The following is a 23,888-nucleotide window of genomic DNA, read 5'->3' as shown; positions in this document are numbered from 1 at the left end:
ACAGCCTATTTGTTTAGCTGGGCCAAAGCAGAATAATGTTTGCTGGGTTTGACTCTTGTAAATACTTCCATGTACTATCCACTGCTTTCTGCAGTGCTTTCTCCTTCTTTCTGCAGTGCTTACTGTCTACTTAATCAGCTTCACAAATAATGCAGTCCCGTGTGGTCCTCACCCATTCTTAAGATCTGCTTGTGAGGGCAAGATCAAGGGCAACAAGAGCCTTTCAGCAGGAAGCTCTCCTGCGGTGTTCTCCAGGGACGTTCTCCTGATCTGTCAACAGCAGAAACCCATTAATCTGTATGCCGGGTTTTTCTCCCCAGAGTTCGGTGCTTCAGAAGGACTCTCAGAGTTAAAGATGGGCTTTGAAGCTGATCTGCCAAACTGCCTGAGAGGTGCTCAGGCCTCTAACCGGAGGGCCCTCTGCTCACTCGGCCCACTGTGCTTCTTTTTACACCACATGATGGTCCCGTTTTGTAGGAACGGCCTGTGGTCCACATCTGGCTTCAGCAGTTTTACTAATTTATCTGCCGCTTTATCCAGTAGAGGAAAGGGTTATAATTTGTGTATGTTCCCTGGGATTTGAACCCATAACCTTTGCATGTCGAGCTACAGGGGCCACTCAAGCCTTTCTTTAAACCTGATGTTTAAATGACACTGGCTAATACAGCCTGCTCATGCCACTCATACGTCTACCTCTGCCGTGCTCCGTCCTACGACAACAACGCCCAGGAATATAACATGAAAGTCTCACATGTATTCCGCAGCCTTCAAAGGGCTGCTTAAAGCAGAACTCTCTGCAGCTGACAGACATACTGTAAACACGGGTGCAGGTATAAACATAGATTTATGTGTGAAAACACTCGCAGCCCATCAGCACCGAAAAGGTCCAATAAAACATGAAAAAGAGGCTGTGGAGACCACTTCAGAGGTGAGTCACGATCCAGACCAACGAAGCAATCAGTGACATCATGTGTCCAGAAGCCCCTCCATTTTATTTAGCTGTATTTAAAGGAGAGATCCCATAATACTTCCTTTAGATGTTCAGGTACCATAGAAACCAGATGGCCTCTTTTAATGATGATGAAGATGCGCAGACAGTATAATTATAATTACAGTAAAGATGACCCTAGGGGAGGCTGGTGAGTTTCTGTGTCGACCGCTGCTGAATTTGAACATAGTGCTGTGCACGCAGATGCTGCAGTTTTGCACAGTGTGATTCCTGCAGGCCACAGTGTGCAGAAAATGTGCGTGAAAGCAGTTCTCCTCCAGTGGAGGGTGGGCTGGTGATTCCTCACCAAGGTCAATTTGGGTGCTGTCACCGGCTGCATTCTGATGCAGTAACGGGGCCAGTGGCATTAAGGATTCATTACAGGACTGGGGGCGGGGGGGCGGGGGGGGGCGGTGCTTTCCAGGGGACGCTTTGTGTGGTTGTCCAGTGATGGTTGGGTGGTCCACCCCTTTGTCATTGTCAGGGGCGTTGCCACGGCTGCATCTGTTCCTTAGGCACGTTCCCCCTCTCTCTCTCTCTCTCTCTCGCTCTCTCCCTCTCTCTCTCTCTCTTTCTTATCATCTCTTGCTCCTGAGTGATGTTGAACCTGTCTGTCTGTACTGCCCTGGAAACTGGCAGGCACTGGGGCCTTCCATGAGTCTGGCCTTCTGGGGGCGGGATGGCCTTTGGTGGGAGTGATGAACGTGAAACCGAGGGGCTGACACATAACCCACCAACCGACTCACACCCCCCAAACCCCAAACACACCCCACCCACCCCCCCACCGCCACGCAGCAGGGTTGTCGTGGCAACAGGAAGCAAATGAATGAATCGCATCATGGAGCAAGGGAGGGTGCGCAAGTGTGAAATCGATTCGCCGGCGTGCGGGAGCACGTTGCTGGGACGCTCCTGTCCACGAGTCTCCGTAGAATAGGATTCTCCGGTTCTGCCGTTTTTCAGCCGCCGTGTTTCCCTGTGCTTCTGTCCCCTGTGTGTCGCGTCGGAGTTCACGTGAGTGGTGCATGTGTACGTCGCTGCTGGCAAAACGGGAAACGGGGGCTAGTGGGCAGACTGGGGGTGAGGTGGGGGGTGTGGGTGTGGGTCTGGGGCGAGGGCGGGGCAGTTGCTGGTCTAATTTTATCATGAAATGCAAAAGATGCGAGAGTGAAAAATCTGGGATGGGTTTGCTTTATGAATGAAGGCATATATGAAGGGTATCCAGTCGATCTGAACTCTTCGCGATGGCTCCCCAGTGTGGGATATTAAGGCAGACAAGGTCCGACATGCCGTGTCATCCCGACTGCGTGCAGCCCGGGAGAGACGCTGTGCATGACCGCTGCATCACGCTGTGTCCTGGGGTAGGCAGGGAACCATCCCTCCCCTCCTATTCACTGCCTTGCGTCATTGAAAAACACAACTATATTTCAAAGGCTATTGAACCGTCTGCAAAATGTAATCTTACCGAACGGCTAAAGCAGGATGCAGTGCAACTGCATCGCTGATTAGCTGAATGATTTTCCGCACGGCCCGTGGTGTCGTTTGGAGCAACGAGCACGTTTGAGTGTGGGCCTCTGGGATATGTCACACCTCCACCCTTTTCTCTAGGTTAACAGGCTGGGTCAACAGTTACAACCCTGAAGTTCACGTCCCTCTCCTTCTAAGGCCACCTGGTCCACTGGAAATGTATGTTTGTAGGGGAGATGTATGAAATAAAGCGGTGTCAAAGGATACAATGGGTCATTATCATTTCCTCGATTAAATATTAATGGACATAATTATGTTCAGGGCTCTTCTGTGCCGTTTCATCCTGGCCATGCCGTCTGCATTGTTCAGAATGATAAAGCATGATGAAAATATGGGATTAATATACAGCTCTTGGACTGAAAGTATAACAGCAATTCTCAATGACATCGCTTGGCCAGTTGCTAATTAAAGTGTTGTTATAGAATGTCAAGAAAGTCCATCCCTATTCCCCGACCTGCTGGTTTAAAAGCTCAAAACGGAATGGTCTGAGTACATGTTTTCGGTTGTAATAATGTTTATACAAATATAAATATGTAAAGCAAAACTGCTGAGTTGGACGTCTTCAGGTATGGGGGCATCTTTTGCATTAGTCTGCATCTGTTTAAATGAGTGACCACCCCCCCTTACACGTTTACATTATTGGCGATCATGGGTCTGTTTAATTCCCTGTCTCTTCACTCACTCAGTTTTCTGTAGTGTTTCACAAGCCGGGCACAGCAATGCTAGGGGTTGCCTGGCGACCAGATGGGTTTGTTTACACTACAAAGCAGTGGGAGGGGGGGTGAGGGGGTAGGGGGGGTGCCCAGCGGCTGGTCTGGAAGCCGGGGCGGATAACTGGACTTTCCCAGCCCCGAGACTGTAATCCACCTCTGCGCAGCACTGTGGTCGCAGCCGATTTTCTGTTGCCGTCTCTCACGGGAAACCTTAAGTTTGCGATTGCTCTTCCAGACTGGCAGAGGCTCCTCACTCTGCTCTTTTCTTTGAGTGATGCTGTGGTTTTTAATGTAGCTCTGGACAATTAGCAGAACCAACAGTTAAGCCCTTGACATCATGTTGGCACTGGTCAGCCTTTATTCATTTGATTTCACAATCCAACTCAGCCGGCTAATGGTGTTTTTACAGTTTCTCTCTCTCTCTCTCTCTCTCTCTCTCGTTCTCTCTCCCTCCCTCCCTCTCTCTCTGTCTCTGTCCTGGGTGAACTCTTTACTCCCATACTGGGACAGCTGAGCTGGGGTAGGAGAAGTCGCGGAATCCTAGGACTTGATCACAGGCAGCTGTCAAACATGGCTCATAACATAAGCATCGTGGTGACGGGCGAGGGACTCTAGGTTGGCTAGTCATGGTTTTCTCGCAGGGCAGAGCACAGGGAAGCCAAGGTAAGCCCAGACCTTTTCCATCTTGGGGTTACACCTTGAGTGGGCTATTAGCTAATAGTGGGGTCTCTCAGCTTTAAAGGATAGGTTCACTGCCGCCGAATGATCCTCTTCTAATTGACAATGGTTACTCCATTTTAAAATTTTGGACCCCCCACCCCCCATCGCGCCCCCCCTCCCCCAGTGTGCCCCCCCCACTCGCCGGCAATAGCAGCTAATGAGCTAAATTAGTGCAAAATCCTTCAACTCCTGCTGCAGAACAGCATCCCCTCGTGGGACGGTGCAGATGGCCGCTCAGCCGCCGATCCACCGGAGGAAGAGAACAGAGCGACGGCTGTTGGGTACTTAGGCACAAAAAAGGCTTTTTTCTTCCACGGCGGGCACTTTTCATAGAGCTGTGCCCGTACAATGCCAGCGCGATGTCCTGTGTCTGTGAGCTCGATGCCAGGGCCACCCTGCTTCATATCTACGGCTCCCACTTCACGCATCACATGTCCGTCTCCATTATGGGCCGCTTCTCACGTGTAAAATATTTTTATGCTTGAGGGTTTTAGGTCCTGGTGGCTGAGCCTTTTCATCGTAGCCTCCTGCAGTGTCAAACAGGGAAGCGGATATTACGGCGAGTGGACATGTTTAGGGAAAGACGCTAGATTTAAGAATCCTGGCAAGTTTCCTGTAAGCATGTCCCTGAACTGTGGCATTTTGATTGCAGATGCCTGCGCCAGCAGGAATATTTCCAAAGCCGTTGATCTCCAATACTACGCTCTCCTTAATTAAACTTCCACGATACCACAGTGGCACCAAATGCACTGCGGTACTCTGTGTCATTAGCTAGTATGCTACATTTCCGTGGGTATTTTTTGAAGTGTTGTTGAGACAAAGAAGTGACGCGTCTTTCAGTAGCAGGTAGTCAGCTGACCCTGGGCTGGAGGTGACCACTTCACAGCGCTATGCTTGTGGGATGTGAGACGACGCACCTTCTGTGAGTCGTCACTTAGTCAAATACTGCAAGGTGTTTTGTTAAGGCAACTGACCTTCATGCATTATTGTGCTGGTAATGATGTTTATATTAACTGTGACTGTTCCTTTGTTCGTGGAAGGCAACAGCCAACCTGGAAAATCAAGTGCACTTTAATATGCTCATCCTGAGTGAGGACACAGGGTTTTAGCATGAATTAGCAAATGCCTTACTCAGTCTGTCCTCCAGAGGGGGCTCTGTTTTGCTTCCTGTGGAACGGTTCCGATTGTTATTGCTTATTTGAGTTCTTTGAGGAGGGAAATGTAGGTTAAGCCCTCTGATGCAATTCTTCTGCTTTGTGGGGGCATGGAGCTTTGATTCTGAAATGGACGCCTGTGTTTTCCTCCCACAAACGCAAGTGAAATGTGTCAAAACCATTCAGGCTGTGGGGGTACCAGGGCAGCGCTGGAAAAAACTATAAGCAAACCCTTGACCTTCTGCTCCCTAATTACGGACTAACTGCTCACTGCCTTTGTGGTGTTAATTATTATTTTATTACTAAAAATCCATTAGCATTAAATGAGCAGGGGGTGAGTGAGCTGTTTTCCAGTAGGATGTGGAGAAGAGGAAGCCATTGCATGTTGTTGATTTCTTCATGCAATTGGCAGAAGTAATACAACTAAATAACTTAACAAATGATGGGGAAAACTCCCAAAATTTACTCCTCTTACGCTGTGAATCTTTAGCTTGTAGCCACCATCTACAAGCTAAGGTGTAGGTAGGGATGCTGTTGTGGATTTTAGGCCCCATGAAAGTTTGTCATGTTGGGCCCCCGCTGAGTACAGCACAGAACAGGAGCAATGAATGCTGGGTGAGACGTGTACAAAGACAATTCATTGTATTAACATTGCTAAACTAGAGCTTAATTAATCCACAGCGATTGCATCTTATGGTTCATGGTTCTGTGACTTTGCCTGTCTTCTTTGGTTGGGGGGGGGCAGTAAAGTGCCAGAAACTAGGGCTACTCTCACTGGGCAGAAAGGTCAGTTGCCTGGCTGGATCATTGCTGCATTTCATCTTGATGGTGCACCGGGCAAACTGAAGGCTACCCCCACTGCACATACCCCCACTGCACATACCCCCACTGCACGGTGACATTTTACTTTCTAATGTGCCATTCTAAATGGAGATTTTGTCTGGAAAACACCTGTCAGGGAGGACCAGCCGGCCCCCTGATTCAGCTGGAAAGAACTCAAAAGGTCAGTGATGTGAGACTATAGTCTCAGTTTCTTAAAGCAGATTGGCTTCACCTCTATGCTCACATACTGTATCTCCAGATAAGAGAGCAGCTGCATTATGGGATTTTGGACAAAAACGCTCTGGGTCACCCTATCCCTCAGCTGAAAGAAACCCATAATAAGATTATCCGTTCGAGTTTTATTTTGGCCACAAACAAGGTCATGCTGGTCAGTGTTACTTTTGGAGTCGATATTTATTTCGATGTAGAAAGACTTACCTATGTGTGTTCACCATGACAACAACATGAAACTTCACAGTTAAAGCAACAGCATCATGTTTCATGTAGGAAACCATTGCTGTTGCTATGGTCACTGTGGACCCAGTTGTGATTAAAGAAGGATGAACATTGATGATAAGTCATTGATCTTTGTACAGCCACATTGGAATTCTTCTCTTTGCCTTCCTCACCATGCTCTTCATAGCCTGGGGGGTGACAGCGCCGGATCTGCCTATAGGCAGTGGCCCCGGAGCTGGGGGTTAAGGGCCTTGCTCAAGGGCCCACAGACATGTGACTGTTCTGCTGAGGCCGGGACTCAAACCAGTGATCTTCTGATCACAGGCACAGAGATTTAGCCCATTGAGTCACTCCCCAGCACCTAGGGAAAATTATTTATTGTCCAATGGGATTGCAAACAATATATAGTCACAGTGCAATACTTTCACCAAGACAAACTAACCAATGGCACAGTGCATTGTACAATTCAGAAGGTAAAAATGAGGCAAACATGAACTTAAAAGACGTGCATGGTTTAGGGCGGGTGTTATAGTACAGTGATGAGCCGCAAGGAGTTGAATTAGTGTCTCCTGAGAGATGTGGAGAGCATAACCACTGACCAGACGAGTGGTACGGAGAAGCATCTGAGGTCTTCAGCGTCTTGGGGAGATGAGCCCACGGTAGAAGGTGCTCCCCAGCTGTGCCAAGCTGGTGTCGAGAAAATGGGCTTCATTTTGCAGAATGGAGCGGTTTGGACACCTTCCTTACGCTGTAACTTCCAGGGACAGATTCAGTCCTACTGAGTGAGCTTTCCTCAAAGCTCTATTCAGGCTGCAAGGTCCTTCTTCATGTTGTGCAGAACAACATGGCCCTGGCTACATAGGGCATCGGAAGGGCATGGATACCCTGGCAGATCCGGGGGGGGGGGGGGGGCAGCTTATGGGGGGCCCAACCCTCAAGGTCTACCAAAAGGGATCCCCCCCTCAACAGGTGAAATCTACCAAGGCAGGGGGGCCGAGGTGACATTTCATCCTGGAATCTCCAGCTATTCATGGCCATGACAGACTAGTAAGAGATATAAAAGACGCAGGCTGCTGCATACGATGATAAACTCTAGTCTCTGTATCTTCTGACTTCCCCCGTGTTCTCGTTTCATGTCTGGTGTTGGCTGCTCACTATCACCTTCTCGAAACTCGCATTAAAATCAAGCGCAGGGGTGGTGACAGCAGATGGCAAGGCGAGGAGAGGCGAGGAGAGGAGCACAGTCACAGCGGAAAGCCTCACTCTTTAAATCTCATGCTATATGGGAGTTTCTGCTGCTGGGCCTGAGCTCCGACCTTATGGGTGGGTGACTTTCCGGGACTGACACATGGACGTCCTTCAGGTAGCAGGCCACTTTCCAGAGAAGGCGCCTGGCTGGCCGACAGGGCCCCGCCCTCCCTGAGTGGCGATTGGCCGCTACTAGCTCAGCAGTTTGACCTTTTTTCTCAGGGTCCTGGCTGGAGGTGTGGAGAAGGACGGCTTTACGTCTGTCCCGCTCTACCTGCGGTGTGGGCATCTGCTCGCTGGACATCCAGCACTAACTCCTCCGAACACCTAATGCTCGCTTTTCCGAAATGCTGATCTGCAGGGATCATGCTGCCCGCTGCATTTCCTGGGCAATTCATCCCATTGTGGCTGAGGATTGCTTAGGGTTTACAGGTATGACCTGAATACAGATTATGGGATTTTTTTTTTTTCCAGCAGCTCCCTGCCTTGCTGCACCCCCACCCCCCCCCACCCCACCCCACCCCCCTCAGGTGTGTGACGTACGTTGGAGCAGAGGGGGCACCTGGGGGGTGGGGAATGGTAGAAAGCCGCAGCAGCGAAGCCGTACTCTGCACGTGTTCGGCTGCATAACTGCCCGTGAAAAGTCAGCAAGCCGCCATGACGGCACTGGCTGCACGTCTGTCCGCTGAAGTCACAGGGGGTCCTGAACACTCCTCTTGATAAACCCCTGCGGTCACAGGCATGCATATGCAAACGCGTCTTTACCCAGATGCCTTGGCACAGCCGCAGTGGTGATGCCCAGGAAGGGTGAATATGCTACAGGCTAAATCTTTGCAGAATTTGCCGAAACGTAGCCCTGTTATCAAGGCTAGCCGCACTGCAGTAGCTCACCTCTGTCTCTCTTCCTCTCTCTCTCACTGTCTCTTGTTCACTCTCTCCCTCTCTCTCCGTCTCTTGCTCCCTCTCTCACAGTCTCCCTCCCCCATTCTCTCTCTCTCTCTCACTCCTTCTCTCGCAGTCTCTCTCTCTCTCTCTCTTTGCCGGTGTGGCAGAAGGGAAGCACCAATTAAATCCCCCGCTCTGCGGGCTTGCCAGCGGAGAGGCGGTCTGAGGGTGTAGGATGGTGGGCGTGGCCAGCGGCCGCCAATCAGCGCGGCCGAGGCGGCACGTGCGCCGGTCATGGTCGGAGACGCGGGTGTGACGGCCGTCTGCTTTGGGGGCTGGTGGAGTAGAGGGCTACGAGGGCTGGGGGGCGCCGGGCTGCCGGTGAGCCTCTGTGAATAATGCGAGCGCGGGCAAACCGCTGAGCTGCCAAGCCACGCTGCTGACTGGTGCCACGCATGACCAGGCTGGAACCCGCGGCTGCAAAAATGTCCCAATACCATTTTATCAAATGCTGTAAGTAGCGACCGGAGAGCTTCAGCATGCTTACCTGTGTGGCATTAGTATGCATGTGGGTTTGTGTCTTTTTTCGGAAAACCGCCGGCGTGTTTCGTTGTGCTGCATGCTGCTGTCTCGTGCTCCTTTTATCTGCAGAAAACTGGGATTATCATAGCAGTTCTGTCTGTACCAATGTGTGTCGGATTTAGCGTGTCGGTGGACGGTCCTGGAGTAGTGCCACCCGCGTACGGGCACGCTCGAGTGTGAGCGCCAGCGTGCATCAGCTCGCCGCAGAGCGGTGACAAGTTTGGTCCCCAAGGCACTGCAGGTCCGGAGCGTGATCCTTCTGGGGGGCCGGGGGACCTCGACAGCGGGGGGGGGGCAGATACGGAGCCGGTCTCTGAAGAGGCTCCATATCACGATGGTGGCTGACAGGAAGAGGGGGAAAGTGAGGGAGCAGGCGAGCGCTGTCCATGGAATTGGAGGGGGGGGGGGGGGGTGCTGGGTTAAGTAATTTGGTTAATTAATATATTTCCATTTTTGTCATAGAAAGAGGGATACAATTTGAACTCTGGTGGTGGCAGATAGACAAGCCTCTATCGATGTAGTGGGAAACCAAAGCTGGATGCAGAAATATGCAAGGGTGAGACCTGGGGGGGGGGGGGATCTGCAGTGAAAGTGAGACCTGTGTGGAATACGGGGGGTGCACCTGGTCAGACAGACATGAGCAGTAGGGACAAGCTATGGCCTGAGAGATAGTAAGGTCAGAGGTCATGTCTCTATACTATACTATCGTATACTATCAGTGTGGGTATGAACAGCTTTACATTGGTGGGTGAAGGAAAATGTATCTGCAAATGTGTTTTGTGATTGGTCTCAGAGCCCCTGCCTTAAATGGACACGGCGTTACGTTCTGCCAGTGTCAGTAATCAGCCATGGCAAATGCAGAGGACAGGAGCCCACCCCTTCCACTGGCATGTCGATCAGCTGAACACAGAAAGTATTTAATGACGACTAAAATCCGACAGCTGATCTACAGGACCGAAGGACAAAGACATCTCTCTTTTCCACCTTCCTCTCTCTCTCTCTCTCTCTTCCTTTTGATCTCTCCGGGGCTGTGGGAGCAGCATAGAAGCAGAGTCAGTGTGGGTTTGGGTACTGTAATAGGTGTGATGTGGGCGGGGCCTATTCCAGAGGGGCGTGGCAGAGATGAGGGCTGTGTGGGTTTGGGTACTGTAATAGGTGTGATGTGGGCGGGGCCTATTCCAGAGGGGCGTGGCAGAGATGAGGGCTGTGTGGGTTTGGGTACTGTAATAGGTGTAATGTGGGCGGGGCCTATTCCAGAGGGGCGTGGCAGAGATGAGGGCTGTGTGGGTTTGGGTACTGTAATGTGTGTGATGTGGGCGGGGCCTATTCCAGAGGGGCGTGGCAGAGATGAGGGCTGTGTGGGTTTGGGTACTGTAATAGGTGTGATGTGGGCGGGGCCTATTCCAGAGGGGCGTGGCAGAGATGAGGGCTGTGTGGGTTTGGGTACTGTAATGTGTGTGATGTGGGCGGGGCCTATTCCAGAGGGGCGTGGCAGAGATGAGGGCTGTGTGGGTTTGAGTGCTGTAATGTGTGTGATGTGGGCGGGGCCTATTCCAGAGGGGCGTGGCAGAGATGAGGGCTGTGTGGGTTTGAGTGCTGTAATGTGTGTAATGTGGGTTGGGCCTATTCCAGAGGGGCGTGGCAGAGATGAGGGCTGTGTGGGTTTGAGTGCTGTAATAGGTGTAATGTGGGCGGGGCCTATTCCAGAGGGGCGTGGCAGAGATGAGGGCTGTGTGGGTTTGGGTACTGTAATAGGTGTAATATGGGCGGGGCCTATTCCAGAGGGGCGTGGCAGAGATGAGGGCTGTGTGGGTTTGGGTACTGTAATAGGTGTAATATGGGCGGGGCCTATTCCAGAGGGGCGTGGCAGAGATGAGGACTGTGTGAGCTGCGGAGCTTGTGTCCGGCACGCTGGCAGGAGTTGCCGCATGGGCGACCGCCCACACACATGGGGTGTGAACCCGCAACCTCTGCCTCTGGAACCACACCAGCGTCTGAGCACATGAGCACTGGCACATAATGGAGTCCTATTGCCCAGCTGATGCTCTGAGTCATGTCGTTACACTTTGGAGCCACTGAAATGCCGTGTGTCTGTGGGGACAGACGGGCTGCTGTTTCTCTAAGCTGGTGTCATGGTTCTGTCGGTCACACTTAGCGGAGCAGGACAGTGCACCTTCATTTCAGGTGGCGCTTCTGAGCCCTGGAGCCCCTCTGGAATGGCTCGGGTTTGTGGGTAGCTAGTTTAGCAGTGCAGTCTACTGGCATTTTTAATTTTGTCAGCCCTCTCAGAGGCTGACTTCAGCAGTGGTAGGAATGAGGGTAGTGAAGGGGTCATTTGGCCAATCATCTTTCATCTTTCAAAGAGTAGAGTGTGTGTGTGTGAGCAGGTATACCTTACCTTATGGGGACACAATGTCCCCACAATGTGATGAATAACCATTTTTTTAACCAGGAAAACTCAATTTTAATAAAAATCTGTGACTGCTATGAAAAAAGTAAAAATGCCAAAACTCTTGTATTTTGCTTGGTTACTTATGGTTATGGTTAGGGCAGGGTAGGGGTTAAGGTTGTCATAGTTAGCGTTAGCATTATAGCATGAATGAGCGGTCCCCATAAAGATGTGTTTACCTGACATGTGTGTGTGTTGTGCGTGTGTGTGATTGGTCACTGTGAGATTTAAGTTATTCCCAGCCACGTTGCTACAGGTCAGTTCTTTGTGCCATGCAGACTTGAACAATGGATTCTGATGAGCTACAACAGGCCAAAATCCACCTGTGATGTGATGGCCCAGTGAACAAAAACCCTATCAAAGCAGGATCTGATTAATGTGGACAAGAGCTGGCAAATTTGCCCCTAACAGATTGATCCCCCTCCCCCGGTTCCTTTGAAGATGGCCATAGAGATGGCGGCATGGAATGTTGACTCTGTCGAGAGCCGATAACACGATTTGTCTGTTTCGAGTCCCTGTCACAAGGTCATAGAGAATGAGGAGGACCATATGCCGAATGTCCATTGTGGTCTGCTATTTGAGTGAGAATCCTGTGTGCTCTGTATTGCTGTATTAACCAGCCCCTCTGCAGGCAGGAGCATTTCACAGAGGGCTGTTGGGGTATCTGTAGCTGTAGGAGGTTTGGCAGCCTTCCTGCATATGTCAGTCACAGGTCACATGACTAGGCTCCTGAAAACAGAGGCCTGTCACATGACTTAAGCCTGGAACACACCAGGCTTTTGGCCATCGAAAGCTGTTAAGCTGTTGATGAGAGTCGATGACTGACTGTTGCGTCGGTCGTGTCCGGCACGGTCGAACATGGTTGGTCCCCGTTGGTGCTGTTTTGGCTGATCCAGCATGTTGAATCAGCATCGAGGCTAGTTGGTGAAACTGAGCTCTCAGATTGGGCTGTATGTCAACCGTTATCTCTAGTTGTGCCAGTATGTTCCGGCGCAAATTTTCACAATTGACGGGAGCCGACCGTTCATTAGTCTTAGCTGGTTATTTGCTGTCAGTTTTGTGTGTAGCCAGCTTGCAATGAGACCCTACAGAATCATAAACTGAGTCCTCACAGATCACAGATCGATTCCCATTTTCCTGGGTAGCTCTGGGGACCCAGCAGCATTCATGACCGCTCAAGAATGGACCCTTTCCACCATATTATAAGCCTCAAGAGGGATGGTTCCCTTGGGTTTTGCCATTGAGTCCCATTCAGTCAGTGGAAAGTACTGGGAGGTTCCTAGTACATGGGTCACACTCTAAGTCCTTTCTATGTTAGCCTATGAGGTCTAGGTCTACTGCCTGAGAAGAGCAGCTCTGTGCCAGCCGTCCCAAACCTGGCACTTGCACTCCCTGAAAGCTGGCATCTCTCCCATCCCAGACTCAAGTCCAGGTTTCGGCACAGGGTGAGACCTGAGGGAACTCGCGACCTGCAAAAGTCACATCAAGGAGAACGGGGGAGTAGGTATCGCTTCAACAGGAAGCTGGCCGCTCCATGGCCACCCTGCTCCTCCACTCAAAGGTAGAGGGTGCAGATGAAGGTGTCACATTAATAATCATATTTAGTGGTTGAACATCAGGGTGTGATGAAAGGATTGTGGGTAAAGGTTCTGGGAGCCTCTTTTCTTGGCAATGGTGACATGCATGGGGTGTTGAAACATGCTGATAATTCCCTCTGTATTTTGAACTTCTGAAATGTCCGAAGATGACAGGTTCAAATAGAATTAATATGTGGCTCTCAGTCATGGAAATGTATTCAACATATGTTTGAAGACCAGGAGGGGGACAAATTGCCTCAATTTTCTTGTCGGCTTGGAAGAGAGCCACACCGAAAGGCCGACCGGGAAATAGATGGGATTTCAAAGCTTGTCATCATTGGTTAAAGTTCTAGGAAATTTCCAGAAGGAAAACCCAATTCTTAAAATACTGTAATTTTATTCAAAACTAAGGATTTACCCAAGTGCCAGCCATTTCACTGTCTGCCAATACATTAGTTGCTTTTTTTGCAAAAGGGTAATGGAGGAACATATCAAGGTCAGTTCATTTTTTTTTCTCAGATTCTTAATGGACGCCATATTTGCGTGGGTTTTGTTGTGTGACTACAAGGGGGGTTTATTTTGATAATGGTTTGGTATGCGCTCAGCCAGTTACTTCTGAAAGAAGTTTCTTTGCAAAAATGTTGAGTAGGTGCTAATTTGATTTTACATAATCATTTTCGAATGACGTTAGTGGGTTTTTTTTTCCAATCCATTGAAAAATTCAGTTATTGATTGCGATTTCATTCTAGTTGTGTGTGATACCGCAGAAGCTCTTGGCGAGCTGTGTCTCACGATTCCATCTTGATTGCAACATAATCTTGCCCAGTAAATAAGCAGAGCTGTACAGAAATAAGATGCTTATGCATCAATGTTATAGTGGCCACCAGAATTATTGTAATTATAATTTAAATATATCTGCTCTAGTGCAGATCATATCGTAATATTCTGAGCCGTATCATTCAGCAGGGTAGCTGTTAGCTCTAAGGATCCATAAGGACTACAAATGACTGTGACTACAGTACATTTGTTTCTAGTACCGATTTTACAGATTCATTTGTTTTATTCGTGTGTTAAGCTCTCGAATAAGGTTCACTTCATCCTGGCTTTAACTCACTGGCTTGCTGATGGAAGTAAGGTATCGTCACAGTGTTGGAGCAGCAGTCCTCAGGACCTGATCCTGAGGTTCTCAGGATACCCTCATGCAGACTATCTGCATTTTATTCAAAGTGGTCTCTATTTGTAGCTCTTTTCACTGTCAAAATGCTATTATTGGTAGATCTTCCTTGTTAGGTCCCCTAGACATACTTTTCTAACATTTTTACCCTACTTAGAATGTATCCGTTACATCCAAGGTTGACCCAGTGCTCTCTGTACTCTTTCTCTCTCTCGCTCTCATACACACGTTTCCTCTCTCCCCCTTTCCCTGGGCAGGCTGCTTTCAGCTATGTAACGTCTTTCGCTCACGTGCCATGGAGATCGACCAGTGCCTGCTGGAGTCACTGCCTCTCGGCCAGCGCCTTCGTCTGGTGCGCCGCATGCGCTGTGACCAGGTCCGTGCCTACTGTGAGCGCGAGAGGGCCCTGCAGAGGCAGGCGAGGCCTCGGGCCCGGCCCCCAACCAGGAGGAGACCCAAGGTGCGCTTTGGGACCTCCGACATAATCCAGGATGCCATCGTGCGCCATGACGACAAGGAAGGTGAGCCGGCTGGGCAGGGGGTCTTCAGCAAGCTGATTTACTTGGTGTTTTTGGAATCTTCAGGTCATGATATTGAACCAGATGATTCCATTGCATTGAGGGTTTGTATCTCTCAATAAACATGTAGAGGGTCCTTTTGAAGATTCTTTCTCCTTGTCTGAAGTGATCTCCTAATTCAAAGGCCTATTATGTCACACAATAGGGGCTAGCTATTCTAGTTCTCAAGTGTTAATAGGCGGGCAGATTTCCACCCCATCTTAATGGATCTATTGAAGGTAAAGCAACAGCAGATTTCTTAAAATCGTAGAGCTGTGTCTGTCTACCTCCATCTTTGACCTACTTTTGTGTAACTTTACAACGGGGGTATGAGAACGGGCTTAGGCAACGTCACTCTCCATCTGGAAGTGATTGTGCATTCTCCACGCCGTATGCGGTATCAGTAGAGGATGAAGTAACCACAGACTGAGTCACCTACTCTCCCGCCTCTCGGCAGGGGACTTTCGAGCTGCTCAGGGGTTTCCTCACTGGGACATAAATCAAATGTCTTCCAGCGCTAACAGGAGCAGGTCCACTTGGGGCTCTGGCCTTTTTTTTCCCACCTGCCTTTCACCAGGAGGCGTCCTCACGTGCTCCTTATTCACTCAGCATCCCACTGAGCTCATTTCTGGGAAGCAGCTGGCGAAACGGCTAAGGGACCAGACGTAAAAATTTGCCGTCGAGATGAAGGCGTCGTTAATTTGACCCTTTGTTGCTTCATGTGTAGCCGGATAAACAGATATTAAATTTAATGCTATGTACCAGGCTTTGTATACGCTGTTAAATACCGTGCTGTAAACTCGGAGGAGAAAAGGATCAGCGACCTGGACACTGGGAAAATTAATTCACAGAGTCACAGTTGCTATTGGTTCATCCTTCGCCCTGATTGTGCTGGAGTCAGGAAGTGGCACTGTGAGCGAAGAGCGCGTGTGAGGAAATCGGATGTATCAGCGGAGGGATGTGCACTGTAGCGGAAGAGCTCACCCACGGGGCGATCCATTCCGTCAGCTCTCTCACGTGCCAGCTCTGTTGAGCAAACAAAACTATTTTCTGAAGTCTCTGGAGAGATGAAAGCGAAAGGCTATTCCTTCTGCTTTCATTTTACTGGAGGGGCCGTTCGCTGGACTCATACGTCTCTGGAATCCTACCTATCATATGCTGGCCGACGCTGGTCCTTGCTGCGTCAACCGAGAGACTGATGCCAGTTATCCGCAGATGGCTTGAGCCAGTTCTCATTAATACCAGAACAGGTGACACCCCCAACACCCAACCCCAACACCCAACCCCAACACCCAACCCCAACACCCAACCCCTACCACATCCCCAGCTGTCCATCTGCATAGCTGTCAGCTGCCCCAGCAGCCGTGAGGGTCCGTCGTGCTACTCGTTCGCCCCTCCCCAGTCACCCTGACGACTCACTAAACGGTCTCCAGACCCAGCTGGTGTGATCATGGATCTCCTGGTAGAGTCTCGGCCCAGCTGGAATCTAATCAGAACTTGCGACCACCTGGCTATTGTTGAGTGCTAACCACATCAGCACTGGTGGCCTTAGAGGAAGGAAGCAGAACAGTGTGACCCAGCTGTCCTCCACCCTGTCCAGTGTGACTTAGATGGTATGGAATTTGCCCCCCCTCCCCAAATCCTAGTTGGGACTTATTCATTTCACATTTTTTGTCATCTATCAAAGCTTGCAATCATGATTACAAGTATTGATTGTTATTAATATTTCAATTAATATTTAAATTCATAGAAGATATACATTATTCAAAATTTACAGACAGTAGAATAATTTATAAAGCTAGACTAACCACATTGAATCATATTATTAACTCTTTTTACATGATGAAGATTGTATTGGTTCAAAAGTAACTCAACATGGATCAGATCATAAGGATTGTGTCTGTATTTGTCCAGTATTCTTGCATCCATGTATTCATTATACTGTAATGTGGCGTGTGCCAGCTCAGCGGACCCAGGGGACAGTGCTGTCATCTCACACTTCTAGGACCTTTTGTGTCCCCAGCCTTGCGTGGGTGGAGTCCCGCTGCCCCAGCGTTTGTCCTCTGTGCAGGTTTGTTGGGTGACTTTGATCTGCCCGCTGTGTTGGGCTGTTTCTTTACGTGTTTGAACACATGCCATGTGCACAGGCAGTGTCCTCTAGGGCTTCACCTAACCCATTGGCTTCATATTAGCAGTCATGTATGTAGATGTTGTTGCCGTAGTTCTTGCAGACAGATGATAGGTCTGTATCTATTAGCTGGGTTCTGGTGACACCTCCTGAAGTGGGAGCTAATATTCTGGATGCTCTTCTCCACATAATGGAAGCTGAATGCCAGGAAAAGAGCCTGGTCTCATGCCTGAAATATCCCCAGAGGGTTAAAGGAGCTTGTCGGGAATTTTACCAGCCGCAGAGTGTTTAATCCCTTTAAAAGACAGGGGAAGCTATAAGTATTCCACACCAAAGGAGAGGGATAGTTCTCTAGACAGGGAGCAGGGAATCATGGGGGATTTTTCGCTGATGGCTTGTCTTTTCTCAGCACCTTACATTATTTTAATCAAGATATTCCACATAATTCACAATGTGCCTTTTAAGGAGTCTTTCATTTATACTCTGCTTAAGAATTGGTTTGAGAGAGAGTGCGGCTTTTTGTGCTAATTATAATATGCGCTGTAGTGGGAGACACTGGGATGAGAAAGCTGTCAGGTCACCCCAGGAGATCACCGCCACGTCTTGTCAAAGCAGCATTGTTGTCATGAGGCAGATTATCAGACCAAATTTCTACTGAAGAAAATGCATTTATTTTTTTTGGCCATGTGGATGTCTATTTTTAATTTTGCATGTTCTCTTTGTGAAGTTTCCCAGTACAAAGAAAGATGAATTCCATTTCTTTCTTTTTCACCAGCACCTTGGATGTAAGTATGATAACACCTGCCCCCCCATTGATTTTTAGCAGCGTTGGGCTTGTCTCAGTCTTGATGTTATATATATATCCCTTGCCTACAGGCTGTGTTTGGCACATGTGGAATCTGACAAGTCTCACTGCTTTCAAGGCACTTGTGCAGAGCTCACGCTGATTTGGGGGTAGAAAACAAACCAACCCCACTCATTCTGATGCCCTCTGGTTGTTGGAGATCTCTGTCTCTGCTAACAACGTGCCAGACTCACACTGTATCCGTGCCCAAGCAGAAACGCACCGGCACCAGCTCATCATCCACTGCATCACTTCTGAACACCGAATCTCCTCATTCTGAAGGTTACTTGAAGGGTGACGGTAATACTGCCATATGCCTGGCTTTATCCAGCTTCAGGCTACAATTACCATTCCACTCAAGATCCTGCTGAGTTCCCATAATGCTCTCCTCCAACCTGCGCACAACCTTTCGCGGCACTGCCATGCTGATCGCTGGAACAGGTTCAACGGTTCCCTTTATAGAAATTTAAACGTTTTTTTCAAAATTGTAAGCAAACAACAATGTGACTCACGGGTGCGTGTATTAATAGCTATACCCCCAAATGTGTGCTGCGTGACCCTGCAGAACAAGGTCATAATCACTGTGGTAGCAGAGGGGACACAAGGATGCTGCACAGCCAACGCAGGGCACTACGGCATCAGCAAGGCAACAGCAGACCAGGCCTGGGCTCCGTCCATCCCAGAGAGGAGATCTCTGAGCTGTGGTTTTCGACAGACCCCAAGGGATTAAAGAGAGTCTAGCCAAGGTGGACAAACAGGCCTGAAGAGAAGGAGGTCGTGACTCTATTTCCATTAATATTTTAAAAGTTGTTGTATTCATAAATTCGATGGGTCTGATTCAGCCTCCTTGTTGCAAATTGTGAACAACCATGTTCAGCCTTATGCATTGGCAATTACTTTTTATTGAGTTTAAACTGTGGCTCGGTAAATACTCTAGTAAATTGTGCTATTATTATGAAGGAGGAGCATTTACGTTAGGGTGTTTGAGATGTAAGGGAAGTAGTTTGTTCTAAGTGATTGAACATCATTTGTGTGAATTTGACCTATTAGTTTCCATTTACATGTCGGTAAGTTGGGCAAGGTTATTTGGAGCAGTGGTTTTTAGTTCTGGAAATGTGGACTCCAGCATGTGAAGGATAACGTGTCAACCAAGCTCTCTGCTTGATTGGGCTGGTTACTTTTACTGTAGACTAGCATGGTGTCCCCCAGCTGCGCTGCTGGGATTCTGCAAACAAGATGTTCTGCCCATCACTCGAGTTACTGGACAGCCAACAGGATGCTCTGTAGACAAGGTGTGAGAAGCTTAAGTAACAGAAGAGGCAGTACAAAGAGAAGGTCAAGAAGCCAGGGATAAGGAACCAAGGAATGTTCAAAGAGGCAATGAAACACAATGAAAAGGCTTCAGACTTGACACTAGTAACAGACAAGACTGAGAACCAAGCTCTGCGTCCAGGCTGTTTATGTAGCAGCGCTTCCAGGTCAGAAAGGTCAAGGGGCATCCATGGCCATGCAAACCTGCTTCCCCCTAAAGGACTGGAGGAAATATTACAGCTATGAATGAATTAATCTTAACATTGCATAGGTTATTGTAAGTCAGCTGTAAGTCTCATGGGTTGTGCATTTTCAAAACACAACTTAGAATAATTAGGGGGATATCAAGCATTAATATAAAGCATTAACTTGATCTTCCACATCATGTATATATTTAGTAATTAAGCATAGTTGGAAATGCCATGTAGAGAACTAGAGGAACCAGGAACAGGAACTCCAGCCAACAAAGACCACAAACCCAGAAACGAGATGCCAATTAATCAAAACCTGGAGACAAGATGCTGGCAAACAAAAGTGTAAAATCGTAGACGATACAGAAAAAAAAATAGCAACACAACAAGACACCAAGCCAAGTCAAGCGCGGCGCCTTGTGCTTGAAGATGAGCTCGAGACCCAAGCAGAGCTCGCTGTTCAGTCTGAGTGACATATGGGGCTCATACCTCCCTTTCAGAGAGAAGTCACACAGACTTCATTCAGTCCCATAATCAGCTGCAATCCTAGACAAGGAGTAATAGGAAGAAGGAAGGGTACAGGCTTCTACACGAATGTTCTACATTGGCTTGTGCCCCATGTACAAACCATGCATTATATGGAGAGAGTGTCATAGACAAATTGACCGTAACCATGGAGATTACGTGGACACTATAATGGTCCACTTTTTTGAGTGGAATTTGCACATTAGCCCCAAATGCACAGTACCAGTGGATAAGGAACATTAAGTAAAAGGCAAAATGGAGGTTAGGGAATCCTTTTGAAGTGTAGTTCTATCCTTTGTATTGATTTAGCCAGACGTGACATCAGGGGAAAGGCGGAGAACATAGTAAGCGCCATTCATAATTCACAGCTGCAATTTGTGCAGGCTTTTGTAGACCTACAATTTCATCGGACATGTGGATGCCATTGTCCTGTCCTTCGGGTTCTTGTTCAAAAGCTTAAAGATTGCTTTGATTTGAAGTCTCCAAAGGATGGTCCTTCTTGGGATCCGGCTTTGCCGGCCCATCCTGTTTGCAGAAGTACACCTAAACGCCACGCTGTAGAGTTAGTGGACTGCAGGACTTGACAGGAAAATCTATGCACCCTACAGCAATATGCACTCTGGTTTTGCTGCCTAAAAACTCAATGCCTGTCCTTCAGTTGACAAATATTATGATGTATAATCTGCAGAGGCATTATTTTTATATGCCTTTATTTTTCTGGAGTTTGATTTTGTTGCTCCTGCGTTTATTTAAAATTACTTACAATGCAACTTGATTGTAAGTGCATTTATTTACATGGGTGTTTTTATTCAAGGTTGAATATGCTATTCAGTAGTAGAAGAGCCTGCGATAGGTTAGCGGCCCATCCTGGGTTGTTCCCTGCCTTTCATCCATAGCCTCTAGGATAGACTCCGGACTCTGCAACCCTGAATAGGAAAAGCAGTTACAGAAAATTAATGGATGGATGGATGGATGGATGGAGATTTTCCATGTATGATCTGGATCTTATGTAGCCATAGTATTAAAATACAAACTTCAGACAAAGGAAGGGACGCATCAGTTTTCCATGCATAACATACTAACTTCTTAGAGCAGCTAAAAACCTTTAATTACAGTGTTGTTGACTGAGGCTAAGCAAAGATATCTTCTGCTTAAGATTCTGAAGAAGTCGGTCCTATGTTTCATATTATTGCTATAACCACTGGGGTATTTTCTATTTCTGCAGTCTGTGTCTCCCAAGAATTAAATTCAATTTAGATATATGAATAGAATAAATACGTAAATGATGTGGATTTGGAACTGCCTCTACATTAATTTCATGGTTTTATTCAGGACAGACTGCGCACTAATATCTATCGCCAGCATGTTTTTGAGACGGCTGACTTTTCAGGCATGGGCATGGCCTTAGTTAGCCCACAGTCCCTATTAGCCCTTAGCCGTCTATCAGTTCTGGCTAGCTCTTAGCTCCTGATAGCCCATAGCTGGCCCTTGGCCTCAGCTAGTCCTCAGCCCCTAATAGACCTTAGCTGGCCCTTATCCTCGGCTAGTCTTTGGCTCCTGATAGTCCTTAGACTTTGCTATTCCTTAGCAGGCTGTTAGCTCCTGCTAGCCAATAGCCGGATCTTAGCTTCTGCTAGCCCTACATACCAGTTGAACACAGTCAGTCAGTACCAGGCTTCCTCGTCTTTTGGCTACATTGACTCACAGAGGCTCTCAAATAAGATAAGTACCCATAATTCTTTCTGCGTAGACAGATCCTTGTCCTGTTCATCTTCCTCATGTCTGCACTTTCCTGCCAATTTTTGTGATTCCTGCCTTGATTGTTAGCTCTGACAATACAACTTGGGTTTCTGGTGTTGCTCCAAAGTAACAGGTATGTACCTGTAGCGCCTCCAGTCGGTGATATAGTGTCTTGCTACTCAAAGAGCCGCAAGGTCCCAGTGGACTCGTGTAGGAAGCAGTTGACACCTGATCTCTTTGGAGAGGGAGAAGGAAGAATGGCAGAGAAACAGACAGAGTGATGCATGAATGGAGCAGATCAGGTCTGCTTCCTCTACCTTCCTCAAGCACAACAGAGATGCACCAGAACTATCATCGTCCTCGTTTCTGCTAAGTGGTGGTCCTGCCAGACGGAAGGATTTTGTCACCTTGGGAACTTGCCTCCTCAACTGGTGGCTGAGAATTGGGTGTGACAGAATCCCTGGCTGGATCTCACCCTGTGTTATGCTGGCATCTCCATGACCAGTCTGCCTGGATGCACTGCTCTCCCACAGCATCCCGTCACCACGGCAACACCATATATGTGTCTTCAAAGGTTGTTTCGCCGTCTCTTTCATAAGAGAATCAAAAATACCCCCCCCCCCCAAACTTGCTTTAAGAATGCTTCAGTAAGAGCATCTGCACCATGTGTAATGGCTAACATGAGAAAATGTCTGGATGGTCGCGATCTGCTAGCCCTGAGCCGCAGGGAGTCTGAGGGACATCTGTCATTGTCTGTGGAGTCATAACACAGACCAATGTGTGGTCTCCTCAGCCAGAGTGATGACGGTGGGGGTCTATGCCAGCCGTTTGCTCACAACAAAACAGCTAGTTGCTCCTGGACCAGCAGACATTCATAAGCCTTTCAGAAGTCATTGAAGCACATGCTGACTAAAGTGCTCTTCAATAAAAAAACCATCCTAATAAAATAACTCATCTTCATCATCATCATCATTAGGAGCCCAAGCAGTGTTAGCTGATGGATCACTATTATTATTAATGATAATAATAATAATATAGCATATAAAACATATTAAAAAATATTTTTCTTAAATAAATTTAAGCTCTGTGGGTCTGGGTGTGGATCCTGCAGCAAGTCAGATGAAGCACTTTTCCCTGGACGAGTGACAGGTTTGAGATCAGGCTCTTTCAGGCTTCATGCCTCCTGCAGCTACAGACAGCAGGCAGATGTAACGTTTTTTTTTAGACATTCAGTATTACAGGGCAGGGTAATTACATTAAGTCTTGATAAGAAACAGGTCCCCAAAACAGGAAATAGACATTCAATCATAACTGTCACATAAATAACTGGATTAAAAGGGGCTCATTTTCCCTCAGCCCGTGTGGACAGAAATGACAAATGAGCCTCGCTGGATAACACTGAGCTTTCCATCATCCTCTCTTCATCAAACGCATTAATATCCTGGATCTGGGTATTTTTATCTGCAAGTCTGTGCTCTGAGATAAACAAATAACAGCCATGCTCAATTTCATGTTGGAAATCCATTGACAATCTTGGCACTAATTACACCCCTCCTCCCCCAACATCTATCACGGTTGGCAGAACTCAATGGCGGTTGGTACAGATCCGCTCCAAGCCCCGTCCCTGGGTCAGCATGGGTGCCAGTCTGCCCGCGTTCCTCTTCCACGATGGGCCACCTCCCCGGAGGCCTCATTGGAGCGCAGATGGAGCCACTTCGTTCTCCATCTTTTCTCCATTCACTCCTCCTTCCCTGTCTCTTGATCTCGGTGCATCGCGGTGCGTTTTCGCTCTGTTTGTTCTGGTGTAAACTGTTGAGATATTGTGCAGCTTTGCGTCCATGTGACAGAACACTGTCAGGGCGGGGGTGGGGAAGGGGGGGGGGGGTGGTTCAGAGCGTCCATCTGCTTCAGTCGTGCTGTCCCTGGGGGCTTCACTGGGAAGCCAATCAGAGCTGGGAGGCCAGGCGGAGATTTTAAGTTTCATTAAATTCACAGAAGTTAACTTGTGGCTGCAGTGTGGGTATAATGCCACAGGAGCGGGTATAATGCCACAGGAGCGGGTATAATGCCACAGGAGCGGGTATAATGCCACAGGAGCGGGTATAATGCCAGATCCAGTCCATCCTCAATTAGCCTTGTTCAGGGTTACTTTGTTAGTCAATGTGGCACATAATATAGCACCTTGTAATTACACCAATAAGCCTTTTGTCCTGCATACTTCACCATCCCTTCCTGCCATCTTTTCTTCATCTCCATCTCTTCCTTTCTGACTGTGACGCTACAGTGCTAATCCATGACCT

General features: G+C 48.3%; 1 protein-coding gene across 3 annotated transcripts in view; it reads left to right on the top strand.

Moving 5' to 3' along the window:
- Positions 1-23,888, top strand: part of myo16 (myosin XVI) — an 86,984-nt gene that overhangs the window by 3,310 nt on the left and 59,786 nt on the right. Inside the window, exons 1-2 of one of the 3 annotated variants that reach the window (XM_072698363.1) lie at positions 3,761-3,888; positions 14,550-14,813. In XM_072698363.1, coding sequence (XP_072554464.1) covers positions 3,852-3,888; positions 14,550-14,813 — 301 coding nt within the window. In that variant the 5' untranslated portion in view covers positions 3,761-3,851. Of the gene's footprint in view, positions 1-3,760; positions 3,889-8,875; positions 9,024-14,549; positions 14,814-23,888 lie in introns of those variants that run through there. The other 2 variants (XM_072698362.1, XM_072698371.1) reach the window with 2 other exon arrangements.

This window comes from Paramormyrops kingsleyae, chromosome 1 (assembly GCF_048594095.1).
Source record: "Paramormyrops kingsleyae isolate MSU_618 chromosome 1, PKINGS_0.4, whole genome shotgun sequence".
In the NCBI taxonomy this organism is placed as follows: domain Eukaryota; kingdom Metazoa; phylum Chordata; class Actinopteri; order Osteoglossiformes; family Mormyridae; genus Paramormyrops; species Paramormyrops kingsleyae.
The sequence above is the reverse complement of the archived record's forward strand: the minus strand, read 5'-3'. Positions and strand labels throughout refer to the sequence as shown.